Consider the following 14,009-nt stretch of genomic DNA (forward strand, 5'->3'; position numbering starts at 1 on the left):
TTGTGAAGACGGTGAATGTTTTTTAACGGGGCGAGTTTTCCGTTTATTCGGGAACGTTTTCATAACAAACAGGAATGCTGCTTTTGTCGGTGTTGGTTTGTTTGGGAGCAAAGTGACCGGTTACATAGAGTAGACACGTGCTTCACGTATGTAGTAATCTATGTTTTTTTAATGATTTTAGAACATCAATCACCATGGCAGCATGTAGAGCAACAGCAGAAAAGGAAAGATCGTTAAGCAGCATTACCACGTAACTTAACTTACCACGCATGCTTGATGAGTTGTCGGTGTCTGATTTCCAATTTACCTTTAACGAAAAATAAGGATGTTTTTCGAAATTTCACATTTGCTATGGATTGTTCCTGACTAACAGGAACGTATTTTTATAAACTCAAATAAGTGTATTAATCTTATTAATTTCGTCATATAATGTAAACGCCCACTGCAGGTAACGACGACCACGTTGGTCTTTCCCTGTTATTTCTGTTTTGCTGAACTTTAATATACCCGTAACTGGATAATAAAGTTCGTGAATAGACAGTCCGCATGAGGTTTAGAACTTATCGTGTCGGGAGAGAGACTTGCGCCACTACTACTATGCCATCTCCCATGATATGATGATCAACACTTATTAGTTAAACAAATTAAGCCTATTTAACTAACGTATCGCGAAAGGCAATAGAATATTATTGTTGTGTCAAAAAAAAACTTGGTGTCTTTTGGTACAGAAATCAAATATTTTATCATAAATAATAGTACGTCCAAATGCATTTCTTAATGAATAATATGTAGAGAATAAAATGTCTTAATGGATAAAATGTTAGCCAAAAGAATATTATGACGCAAAAGGGATGATACAGCATAGCGTCTGGTAAGTTGTGACACCATGTATTTTTAGCCACACATGTGTATGTATTCTGATCGTGGAATTCATACCGACCGAAACGCATTTTTGTTCAAGTATGTACGATTATAAGCTGTGTTAAAGGGTGCGGTTTTTGTTTTCGTTCCTATTTGTCTGTAAAAGAAAGGAAAGAATCGGATTGCAAATCAAAGCCTAGCTGCTTCCGAACGTAAACACCAAACGGGTGGAAAGATTTTGCCAACATATTAACAGATGAATCATGTACATCCGGTTTCGAATAAGCGAAATGAACAGAACCCGGGCTAATGGTTATGAATTCTTGGTTTATGGCAGCGAATGCTTTGTAGCAAATGTTGTGGATTAAATTTCTTCGTGATCGTTTTCGATCGTGACAAACTCTACTTCGCTTTGCGATCATAAGACTCCAATTTTGTGTAAGTTGATCTTCAATGCTTGGTGTGCTGTAAAATTTGATCGCACAAACTGCCACTTCGCTTAAGGTCGTAAGGGACGTGATCCGCTACTGTTCTGAGTATTCATGATTCTTTTGGGAGTCGATTCCTGATTTGATTGTGCATTGGATGCAATAAAAACAAAACTAGACTAGTTGCACATTCCACCACCGTTAAATCTTTACCAGCATAGAATAAATGTTAGTGAAAATAGTTGGTCTCATCAAACCTCACCATTCTCACTACCGATGAGTCATCCGCTCGCACCAGGGTGTAGTGGGTCAAACAAAAAACAAAACAAACCCCGTCTGTTCCAACTGGTGCAAACTGCAAACTGAAGCTGGCTTAATTATTTGCATGTCTGCTGCACTACAGCAGCAAAATAAAACGAAATGTATCATCAATGCACTAAATGTTTCCCGATTCATTCGTAGCGAAGCGAGAAGTTGATGGAGGAATTACCTTGACACAAAACGGCCGTATTTTTAGACGGATATCCACGGAGTACACGTTGGAAAATGAGCGACGAACGAGCACCGCACGGGGTCCGCATAAGGTCCGCTGCAGCCAGCATAACCAATGAGGCGCGGAGAATCGAACCTTCAGCCATTGCTCGCAGGATAGCATGTGTTTCTGGTTGCATTTGTTGCTTTTAATGAGTGTTAGTATAAAACTCCAGCATATTTTAATATTCCATCACAAGCCAAGGTCGCTGGGGAGTTCTTGTTGGAACACTTGGGTGCTTACAGTAGCTATGACTGCCAGAACAAAGGAGATGCTCTTGTTTTTAAAGATAACTATAAAGATATGATAAAAACAGAATACATTGCAACGTGGCTGTAAAGGCAAATTGCGTTCAACTTTGACGAACCGTGTTCGAGTTCCGATGTCCGCCAACTTTGAAAACACAGCTTATTGCTAGATAAACGCGTCCGAATTGCGATTTCATTCGGATCATTTTGGTACTGGTTCGTTTTTCAATCTGTAACTGTAGCACGTAATTTCTTATGAAGTTCGGATTAAGTGAACTGTTAAGTAGACACTGGAATTCTAGAAATCTAGAAACACATTTTTAGATTGTCTTGAATGTACGAACTGCGTCCTTAAATAATGTCATCTAAAACACAAAAGAAAAACTATTACAATGCCTATGTCATACACTTTAAACGTAATGGAAGGAAACGAAATACAGCTAACCAATTGGCATTGAAACACTTGAAAATTAACACAAATCAAAACTGTCTAAAATACAAACAAAACACCACCGAGTGAACAGCGTCGTGGAGCTGATTTGTTCTAGTTTCTGTCGCCAAATTTCGAAGGGTTTCCCTACAAACGCCCTGCTGCATTTCCGGCTGGCGGAAGCGTTTAGCGTCAGACATAATGCAGGAAGTGGACACCAGCTTCAAACATACCTCCACCATCAACCCGTCTGCCCTTGGTTGTACGTACCGGCCTGATGATGGGTACCGGCGGTAGCGGCGGTACCAAACATTACCAGACTCTTCAACGATTCATGCCATCGCTACTGTAGAACCGTTGGTGCTGTTGTTTCTAACCGCGTTTTTTTTTGTGAAACAGAACCCAACACTCGTTAGATCCTTCGACGTTTGGCTGAGGCCATGATATTGAACTTCACGTTAATAAACACCCTACGACCGGTGGAGCAAACACGCTAGCGCGCGCTAATCGATGCGCATTGGAGCGTGAACGCAACAAGTGTTGTTTGGGCGGATATGAACACCATACGCAACATTGTTTCGAATCTAAAATCGGTGCAAAATGTCATATAACATTTGATAGGATGAGTAAACATATGTTAAATCCATCAAATATGAACTACATTATCAAATATATTTTTAGATCCCTGCAATCGCTGACTCCGTTTCATACCGTTACCGGAAGTAACCGGTCCCACCCTGTTCCTTTAACGGCTTCCCGATAATCGGCACCGATCCGCGAAGGTGTTGCACACCGTGTTAACACCCATTGGCGTTACTTAACACCTTGCCTGCCTTCTACCTGTACGACGATCTTCTCCTGCTTGGCGCGTACGATAGAATGCACTTGCGCGTGAAGTTTACTGCACCCTGTCGACGCACGCACAAAACTGTTCTAGAGCGCAAGAAAGGAAACCTACTGACAACGCTCCATTCGAAAATGAAACCACGACAGTGACGGCATACTAATGGTATTTGGCTGTGGTGCTCTCTCGAATTATTACAACGAGCCACACATCTGCTGCGCATTTAATATAAGCACATGTAAAACATGATTCATGTCACCCAATGTACCTCCTCTACTGCTGCTACTGAGGGAGCTACTGGGAGGGTGCGTTTTAATTTGGAAGTCCACGACCCACCCAAACATGGCAATCTTATATTCTCCCTTCTTCATTGTACTGCTGCTACGATTTCGAGTGCTATCAATTTGTGGATGGTACAATTAATGCATCACCTTCTCTTGCCCGCGACGTGCTCCATTCTTTTCGCGCTGCAGAAAGTAAGAGTTCGTTGCATTCAAACAGTCGAGTTACTGCTACCCGCCGGAGGAAATTAAACTCCCAACTCCAATGATCGTGGGGGAAACTAAGAAATTGTTCGACAGAAATGCGGGCTGCAATTTTCCTATTTTTTAATCCAATCTTTGTGCCAGTCTCGCGCCAACCAGCATTCACATGCGTGGAGAATGGGAAAGGATGCGCTAATAATGAATGAACGATCGTTTCGGAGGTGGATCAAACGAAAAAGGATGTGAAATTGGCAATGAAACATTAGTGGCGCTCAAGTTGCAGAAAACTTTTTAAAAGAGTTCTAATGGGATGGATTTTTTTTATTTCAATTCAGCTGCACAAAACACACTATATTAAGAATATTGACCATATGATTCTTTAGTGATTAGACATTCAAATTAATGTGAATCTGTTTCAGATGCATGAATCTGTTCGAATCTTTCAACTGAAATAATGTATCTGAATCGCCAATTCAAATATTTATGATTCCTCTAAGATTCATGAATCATTCAAGATTTATGACCTGCAAGGAGTTTGCCCGTCTTTACGGTTATCAGTTGTCAAAAATTAACCCTAACTGCCCATTTCGCTAAAGACCTCAATGGACATGATGTGCATCACTGTTCTGAGTATTCACGAATCTTTTGAGAGTCGATTCCTGATCTGAATGACTCCTCACTAATTCATGCAGATTCATACGAATGCCTCTTCTCAAAAGATTCATTGAGAGCACAACATTAATTCAAATCTGGAGTCAGGTCGTAGATTCATGAACCCTCATGTTCAGGTTTTCGCTATGGAATGCCTATCTGTACTTAGTTAATTTAAGTTATAACAAAAAATCTTATTGATGAAGCTAAAACATGATAAAAACGTAAAATCATGATTTTTTGGAGATTTGAATCTTTGAGGATTCCTGTATCGATTCAGTTTCATTCATTCAGTTCATAGATTCATATTTATATTTACAAATCTGTATCAGTTTCACCCTACACATTGCTACAACAAGAAGATGTTTCGAAAACATCAGCGTTACAAACAGCGTTATGTTAATTTACGTTAATTTAAATTGATTTACGAATGGTCTCAAAACATTGAAATATTGTTCGACAGCGTCCGATTCGTTGGACCGACCAGAATGGTCACCATTTTCACCCCCTGTCCGAAAATAGACATAACAAACCAGGAAGTGTGCAGAACCGCTCCGTCCTAGGGCCGCTGGAGCAAAAGCAGCTTCTGGTTTGGGATAGCTCATTATTGTATAACAGTTGGTTGGCCTTTATGGTTCTTTTCTTTTTAGAGCATTGTTTGATCTTTATTTAGATAGCAATGAACTTGAGACAGCTTGTTATAAGCAAACAAAACACACCGGCCACACAGATACTCTGGTCCGCACTGGTTGGTGGACATACACGGGGGTGGGAAAGATATATTTGTTAGCAATTTGTTAAAAATGGTTAGCTTTAACGAGTGAAAACAAACATATCCACTGACACACACACACTGCAGCATCGGACGCTAACCGAAGGTTGGGGGATCGTTTTGCTTTGGTTTGGTGTAAGAGCAGTGTTTGTAGGTGGTAACACTGTAAAATAGGCTTGGCAGCATCATAAGGTATATGCGATATTTGCCTTTGCTTCCTTTCCGCTTACTTATCTGTATCAGTGAGCAAATTTACTCATTGAACTATTTACTCTATATCACTTGGTTTTTAAATCGCAACGCAATTTAATGACTCAGTTAAACGCGTTCGTCAGTAATCGGTGCCTTGTCGATTATAGCAGCATTGTGAGTAATAAAAATTCGTTAATATATTATAAATTGAATGTTTTAGCAGTAGAATGTAAGTGTGATTGTGATGAATTTACTATTACATTTGACACGACTTATCCACTCCAGATTAATAATACTATGTGTTATGTAGATTAGACGCACACGAGGGAGGGCAGTTCGTTACTGGTAGCGTAAAGAGTGTGCCGGATATATTATCCGCTGGTGATTACGCGACACATTAACCAAGAATCATTAAACCTCCGATAAACCATAAAACTCCTCCAACACTTGCGACGTTCAAACCCAGAAGCAAAACAACAACGCATTCGTATTGTATTTGCTTCGTACGTTTTGTTGCGCTGTGTGGCTCGTGTTCACTTCATCGATTGCTGGTCCAATGCATTAACGCCCTGGCTTTGTGGGCTGTTGTCTCATAATTTACGACCTCACATACCGGTGATGCGCTACTCCGTTTATGTATTCACATTGGCTCTGGCTGAGACGAAACCACACTTCTGATCTTGTAGTACGATCACAGCCGGTCAAGGAAGGAAAGCAACATCTTTGCAGTTTGCGTTACATCAGCGTTACATTGCGTGACGTCAGTTTACATCAGCAAACGTATGCAAGAAGAGAAGCAAATGGTTAATGTTGTTTTGGTTCGCAAAGGTCCTTTTTTAAAACGTAATATTGTGATTGTTCTTAAAATTTACCATATCTGCGTTGGATCACGTAACGCTCAATATTTACAAAACGTTCCTTTCTTCTAAGATCACTGAATCACACGAATCACAAGAAGAGGTTGAAGATCACTGTGAGTGGTCGTTGTATCGCAAACATTTGTTTCCGTGAAAATCAATGTAACTATTACTGAATGTTGTGGACGTGCTTGGGAAGCTTACGTGTCCAATGAGATGTAGCACGTGGTTTAGTTCTTTCGTATTATTTCGTCCCTTGGTTGGAGTGTGTTGTACAACACATCGCTCTTTTCTTCAATTTTAATTTGCTACAAAGGATTTAAAAAAGGGGTTTTCATAAGATCAATGATCATAGTACAGAATGACCGATATGCCATAAAGAGCTTTAACTTGAATTCCGCTCAATGGCGTTTGATTATCAAAACCCCCAGCAACATTTCCATGATTGTGCGATAAACATTATCGCCAATAATTTATTTGTGGATATTCGCCTCATTCACGAGAAGAAAAAAGAACGAGGGGAAAGGATCAAATCACAATCAATCTCAATGTAGATCAATCATCCGATGTCGGTGCAACCGTACAGAACTATAAAAGCCGAACCTTGGTGATAAAATTTGTCGCCAAAATTCATCTAGTGCGTGCTCCGGTTGACAGAATTGTAAATATAACAAGGAAAGCAATTTGTCACTATTTGTATTTATCTTAACTAAATTAACTTTTTTAAATATCCTGTTCTAGTTATACGATCTATCAATGGTTGTATTCGCTTCTTTTAGCATTTTTAATAATTTTTTTTTTAATATAGCGAAAATGGTTAGGCTAAAATTTCTCGTCATTAACATTGCCTTTGATTGGATGTAAAACTGTTGATAGAGAGAACGAAGATTCGTGTTGAAGCTCATGATGAATCATCATTGCTGTCTTGTCCATGAACTGAATTTAATAATCCTTCCGAAATTTTACTCTAATGCAGTGCTTCATTGGAATTGAACTTTGCTATTGTGGATATTTCTATAATTTATTATGCCTTTAATAACCCCAGAGCAAATGTGGTCTTGTAGATAGCATAATCCGCTGCCAAAAATACATTAGTCTTGATGCCATCCAAGACGTTAGTTTTATTACATTATCAATGCGGAGTGTTATCACCTTTCCAAATATGCTTTGTTCTACGTGGTGACTTCGATGATTCAATTGTCATTCCTCTGGTACAGAGCAGCGAGAAATACTTGAATATTCACGTACGCTTCCAAACCCAATGGAAAACACCGTTTGAACTTTAAAAATATTTTGAAAGCATTAAAGACTAAATGTAAATTATAAAAAAGGCATGACAAATAATGATAATTAATAGAATAAAAATGGTGTTCTATGTTAGTAATGGTGTTTTACTACAATATTCTGCCCGTTTGTCACACTTGTGCAGGAAACAACAACTGTAACGTAGATAAACAATCAATGTTCAATGCTCTACCCCCCGACAAGCTCCCCGTTAGATCATACTGAGCAATGTCTTATCAATGTTTGCACGAGAAGAAAGCGTTATGTTACGAGTAACAGAAGTCGCCGACACATTTCTTAGCCAATTATCGCACCCCTCGATTCCGACCTGCACCCTAAACGCCTACTATACCCCTCCAAAATGCACAATCTCTGCTTACAGAGACGATCGATGATGACGATCATGTGTTTAAAGTCGGGCGACTTAACCCAACTGCCCCAACTCCTCTCACCAGCACCACGTAGCCGCGAATGCGTGATTCTTCGCGGGCTGACGGAGTCTAGCACTTTGTAAGGGAACGCGCAGAAGAATACTTTAATTACCATCATCTGGTGTCGGGGAAACGGTGCGCACCACAAACAAAAACAGTGGCGACAAACATTCAACACACAACCCCACACTAGCAGAGGGTTCGGTTTGAACAGCCACCGTTTCGACACGACAAAGATCGTTTTGGGTATTGCTTTGCTTTACCCCGCCGGCGCACTGCGTACATTCAATTTGCACAAAGATAAGAAATTAATCAAAATCGTAGAAAGACCTCGGACAGTTCGTGGAGGAGACGGTGGGCCTAGTCACATGGCATGGTGAGAATGTTTAAATTAGACCCTGGTTTAAATGCGGCTCTTCCGGTGCTATCAACACGGTTTGCCTGGAAGTGGACCTTCGATATTTTGGGTTATCGTTATGCAAATAACGCGATCCGCGTCTAATTGCTGCTTCACGGTTCGGAAAAACGCATTCTCTTGAAGATGGAAGTAGAATATTATCTTCTTTTTTTTTGGTGTAGAGCATTATACTAACTCTCGCAATAAGTCTCATCGAAAGGCACAAGTTACCGAATGTGTAGCATGTCCAATGGAATGTGATTAATCTGTGGCAAACTTGAATCAAATATCCGATTGATAATACGTCATCACTTGTGTTTCATCTTGTGACACGTGTCTTACCCCGATTGAGGTGCATTCAGCGTGAATCATTTTTATTACGTTTCGTTCTCAACATAGCGCAAGTGTTATCGTTTTCTGCTACTGCAATTTTATGATCTATCGGCATTTGTTTTGAGTATTGAAGCTCGCTTCGAATATATTTATTCTGATGATGTAGCTCAGTAACATTTAGCAAATCATGATAATTGCTTCAGGGTTGTATACACAACTCGTATCGATACGTATCTTCCGAATTTCGTGAGGTATTTAATGTATTCTAAATAATTACACGAAAATAGTTAATAATCTGAAAGTATTGTAACTGGCTGAATTTCAGAGTATTTCAGAGTCAGAAATTCAAAATTTTCTTAAAAAAGCAAGAACCGTTATTCTAAATAACCTAGAGATTATCCAACCCACCTAGAGAACCAAAACCTAGCGATTAAGGATCTCTGGATCTATGGATTAGGATCTAGGATCTCTCGAATTAGGATTTAGGATCTCTAGAATTAAAATCGGGGATCTCTGGAGAGATGTAGTATGGGCCTAGATTCCAAAATTTGTAATGACACACCCTAAATGTACAAATGATCTTCAACTGGCAAGATACAGTAGCATAGTAGTATTGAGTACCTTTACCGATAGAGATTAACCTTGATGGTGAAATTTCGTATGACTCGTCCATTGAAGAATACAAAACTTTACGCCACATATAGCAATGTAAGGGCCTGGCACAGTCTCGTGCCAACGACTTTTAATACCTAGGAAGGGCGTAGAGAGAAAACCCTTCGATAAGAAGGAAATAGCTCCCAAGTAAAAATGGATCCACTCGAAAGATTGCAATGCGTGTGTGTATATATAGAAGCTGTTAGTCATCATCTCGGTAAGAATGGCCAATCGGTAATTGAGAGGAAACGTGCCATTAAATGCACTCGCGGAAAAGGTGTAAATGACACAGAGTGTAGACAAATTGACATACATACAAAAACAACAGAGAAAGAACGACACACATCCCCAATGTTCCACCCACTCTTCCGTCACCATTACGCCTTCGCAAGTGTTCGAACAGTATCTCCCCGGTATCGCTATAAGCACAGGCACGTAATCAACGCATCGGCTTATCAGTTCACTCCTTTCCACAAACACACACCCGCGCTGTCCTGATGTAATCTTTTCCTTTTATATACTGAGTATCATTGATTAAATTTCACCTTCTTTTTGCTCGTTTTTTTATTACAGGTTCACCCGATATTCACACTTCATTTTAGCAAAGCCAAACATCGGCTACACCAAACCCGTTGGTCGGTATCGAGAATCAGTTCACTAGCGAACGTACCGACGCGCAGAAGTGCCACAGAGAACTGCGCGTATCGCACGTGAAGGAATGTAGCCACTTCGATTGGGTTGAATATCTTCGCAAACGAGCACCATCAGCTGACGCAAAATATTGAAAACAATCTAAGGCAGTGGATTAAATCAATTCTTCTTCTAAGTTAAGTTTACACAGCCCTCGGATAAGGGTCAAGCTACTTGCTACCGGCAAACTATTCGAATCCGCGAGTACCTTTTGCGCGATCATGGTTCAGCCATTTACCAACAACCTCGAGGCCGATGGAGGAGGTGCCCGGCTTGCGACTGTTCCGTTGCCGACGGCTCCTCCGATGGATTCACCGACAAACGATGGCCAGTACGTGGACTTCCTGGTGTTGGGCAATAAGGAAAACTTTCTCGTGCGTGCAGAACGCAAAGCGATTCTAGACTCCAACACCGGTCTGGCACATATGCTGTCCAGTGGCGGCGGTGGCGGTGACAGCAAGTGTGTGGTTCGCGATGTTAATCGGGACAACTTCGAGACATTCGTACGGTAAGTTGTGCAGCACAGGGTGTGATGGTGACCTTGAGGACAGATTGTTACATGTAGCCTCGAGTGGGAGTGATTGTAGTAGTTGTATAAAAAAAGAATCTTCAACCATAGTCCGGAAGTTAGAATCCGAGTTTGTTTTTTTTACTGGTTGTTGTTGAAACGATGGAAACACGTTAGTTTTGAATTGCATTCCACAATGATAATGAGTATCGAGCGCGAATATGTAACAAACGCAGATGGAACAAATTATTCATTAGCAAACATTAGCGCAATTGCAAGTACATTAATGAATGCAGTCCCCTATGCTGCTCACACAATAACTTATTTCGTGCAACAATTGTCAGTATGCGCGATCTGCGAGTGTGCGGAGTGAGGTATAAAATGTCCTAACCTAAATTAGGTTCCCAACATTTTTTTCTAGCATGCTGGAGGTCATTGATAAGCACACATATCCAGGCTCTCAAGCCCAGATTTATTACATTTTATTTGAAGTTGAAGGTAAAAAGCTATCACTTTGAGGTTTGGACAGGTTAAATAATGACGTCTGAACAAAGTGGAAATTTGAAGTAAATATCGTCCAGCCGTATTTCAGCATATGTAGAGCATCAGTTACATCTCCTTCATAGGTATGGAAAGAATGGGGTTCCATTACCTAATTCCCCAGTACCAATGTTATTCTTTAGAACGCGTTCCTAGAGAACGGGAGTTTATCCGTGTTATTTAAATGCGTCATAGAAATACGTAATTGTTATAAAGTTACATAATTCTAAGCAGAACGCCACGAATTAGGATGTTGATTTATGTTGATACTTATGCCACCTGTTCTCAATGTCAATATCAATAACGGACAGTATAAACACCTACGGCCGTACTTGAACCAGTAACGACAAGAAAATACGACACCACCTTCCACTGATTGGCTCATTGATAAAAAAAATTGATACGCCCTGCGAGGTCCGAGATTCAATCTAATCTCGTGTGGACAGCGTTTGAGTAGCTTCCGATTTATATCATGTGGAATTGATTATTCGTTGGGCTTATCACTACCCGTAGCAAGAAGTAGCCTTCGTTGTGTTGTACTATCGTGAATCACACTGTAGCAGCACAGGTTCGTCCGTTATCAAGAAATGTTGTGCCGGCGCCAAAAAATGCAACAGAGTGCGCGTGCTATGAGTATTTCAAGTGTGAAGCAGAAGGTACACAGCGCGCCAGACATAAGATGATCGTTCGTACGTTTGGTACATGGACGTTTATGACAACGACCAGAAAAGGGTATTACGAGTGTGCCGCATTGATCGATTGATTGATCGATGAGTACTTGCTATTCGGCGTTGACATATATTTCAACCGTGTCTAATATTTTACTTTTCTTTATTTTCGCTCTCTCCAGTTACCTCGAGACCAAGTTTATCAAATTTAACTCGCCAACACACGCACTCGAGATGCTTGAACTAGCAACACGTTTCCAGTGCCGCCAGCTGGAGATATACTGCGTCAAGGATTTGGATCTCAATCTGCACGTTGATCACGTGCTGGAAGTCTACCGAGCGCTTTGGTTTTACAACTCCATTGCTCCACCAAAAGCCCCGTCCAAGGAGGAGAAAAGACGCTCCCGGTGTCCTCGGGCAAATAAATCAAACACTGCCAGTGGACCATTGACACCGGAGGAATATTTTGCCGCACTGTTGAACAACTGTTTGCAGTTAATCGATATGTACGCCGAGGAAGTATTCTCCCAGGAGGCCATGCTTGCTTTGCGCTTCCCGGAACTGGAAATGATCGTGAAACGGGACGCACTGCAGCTGTCCTCCGAAACGGTACTGCTGGATGTACTGGCACGTTGGAGCCTCGAAGACTGCAAGCGCAAACACATCGATCCCACGGCTGAGAACCGTCGACGTGCACTCGGAGCCCTCTGCTATGCTCCGCGATATCTCAACATGTCACGGCGTGAATTTGATGCCGCCCGGGAACGCATCGAACTGCTCGATCCGGCCGAATCGCAACTCGTCGGTGACATACTGACCGGTGGCGTACGACGATCAGCCGCTAATCTTACACCGGAACAAGAAACTCTTGTCGCCCGGTTCCGAGCGCCCCGGCCCGACTTTCCGCTGCTGCCGGTTCAGCTCAGTGCACGCAGCCATCCGCGCAACTACACGAAGAAAATGCGCAAGGCGGCGGCCGATGCCGAACGGGAACGGGACGGTCCGAAGAAGGGTTGCTGTAATCGACTGCTGCTGAACTGCTGTTCCGTGTTTGCATGCATTTTCGACTAGCGGTGCTGCCTGTAGGGACTGCCGGGTACAAAGTGATGATGATGTCCCTTTCTTCATGATGAGTATACAAGGGGGCGTTTTATTAAAAGTAAAAATGGAGAGTCGATGAATCTCTTTGCGTTAACTGCTGTGCGTGCAAACTTCGTAGACAGGAGACTACGACCACCAACGACCCACCGAAAAAAGGTATCTCACATCTCACGAAACCACAGCCCTACAGCGGCATATAACGCGGCACCCTGAAAAGGGGGACAGTTTTCTCCGCCATATCGTAAGAAATCTCTACCACGAGGTAAAAGACAACAAGGAGAGCAGCATGCGGACGACGATCGACAGCTGTATTTGCTTCGTTACGACATGACACGCTTTGATCATAGCAACTTTACTATGCTTATGTTTTTGTTGACGTTTTTCTTCACCACTGTTTTCCACTCCTGTTGTTGTACTCGATGTGTATCGTTCAGCTACATAGTTCCATATGTTTGTTTGTAATTCGTTGGTAAAGTCGATAGTAGCATTAGAAAAAAAATATTAGTCCTAATAATGATATCATCACGAGGGTTACGGTTTAGATGAGTTCTAAGCTGCCAACAATCGATCGACGGTGTGCCCTTATGTGACTACTATTCCTGTTGAATGTAGTATAAATTGCGTATCCTCTGAGAGATATAGGTTGAAGATGTTGTCTTTTAAATTTAAACCAATTCGTTATCGTAAAACGACGTCCGTAGAAAAAGTGTGTAATAGAGAGATTTCTAAATGAGAAATTCAAGTGAAACAATAACATTGGCAAAAAAAGGAAACAAAGCATAGGTAACGGGGATTGCTTCAGAATATCGTACAACGTACATTCTACAAGCAGCTCCGACTATTAAATGCCATATAACGTAGGTACTGCTTGCGACATACACAACTCAATTTATACCCACATACACATTTGTTCACGGTTCTAGTCGGTATTCTCAGTACCGTATACCCGCCATATAATGCTTCTTAGTGCGCTTCTCTCGATAAGCATTGTGTTATGCAAAACTATATGAAATATCGTTTATACACATTGTTCGATTATAATGTCGTTCCGGCAGTGTATGCTAGAGAATATACAAGTCTTTATGCTTGCATGTTATACATTC

General features: G+C 41.3%; 1 protein-coding gene across 1 annotated transcript; it reads left to right on the forward strand.

Moving 5' to 3' along the window:
• Positions 1-10,310: 10,310 nt before the first annotated feature.
• On the forward strand, positions 10,311-12,876 carry LOC128713880 (BTB/POZ domain-containing protein 2). Its single transcript, XM_053808751.1, has 2 exons — positions 10,311-10,597; positions 11,988-12,876. Exons 1-2 carry the CDS (start codon positions 10,311-10,313, stop codon positions 12,874-12,876), a joined length of 1,176 nt encoding a protein of 391 aa, XP_053664726.1.
• Positions 12,877-14,009: the final 1,133 nt, after the last annotated feature.

The sequence above is a fragment of the Anopheles marshallii genome, chromosome 3, assembly GCF_943734725.1.
Source record: "Anopheles marshallii chromosome 3, idAnoMarsDA_429_01, whole genome shotgun sequence".
NCBI lineage: Eukaryota > Metazoa > Arthropoda > Insecta > Diptera > Culicidae > Anopheles > Anopheles marshallii.

Bases quoted from the DNA above. Each gene is read 5' to 3' on its own strand.
- LOC128713880 (XM_053808751.1), top strand. From the start codon at position 10,311: ATGGTTCAGCCATTTACCAACAACCTCGAGGCCGATGGAGGAGGTGCC. The intron at 10,598-11,987 runs GTAAGTTGTGCA...CGCTCTCTCCAG, and splicing joins AACTTCGAGACATTCGTACG to TTACCTCGAGACCAAGTTTA.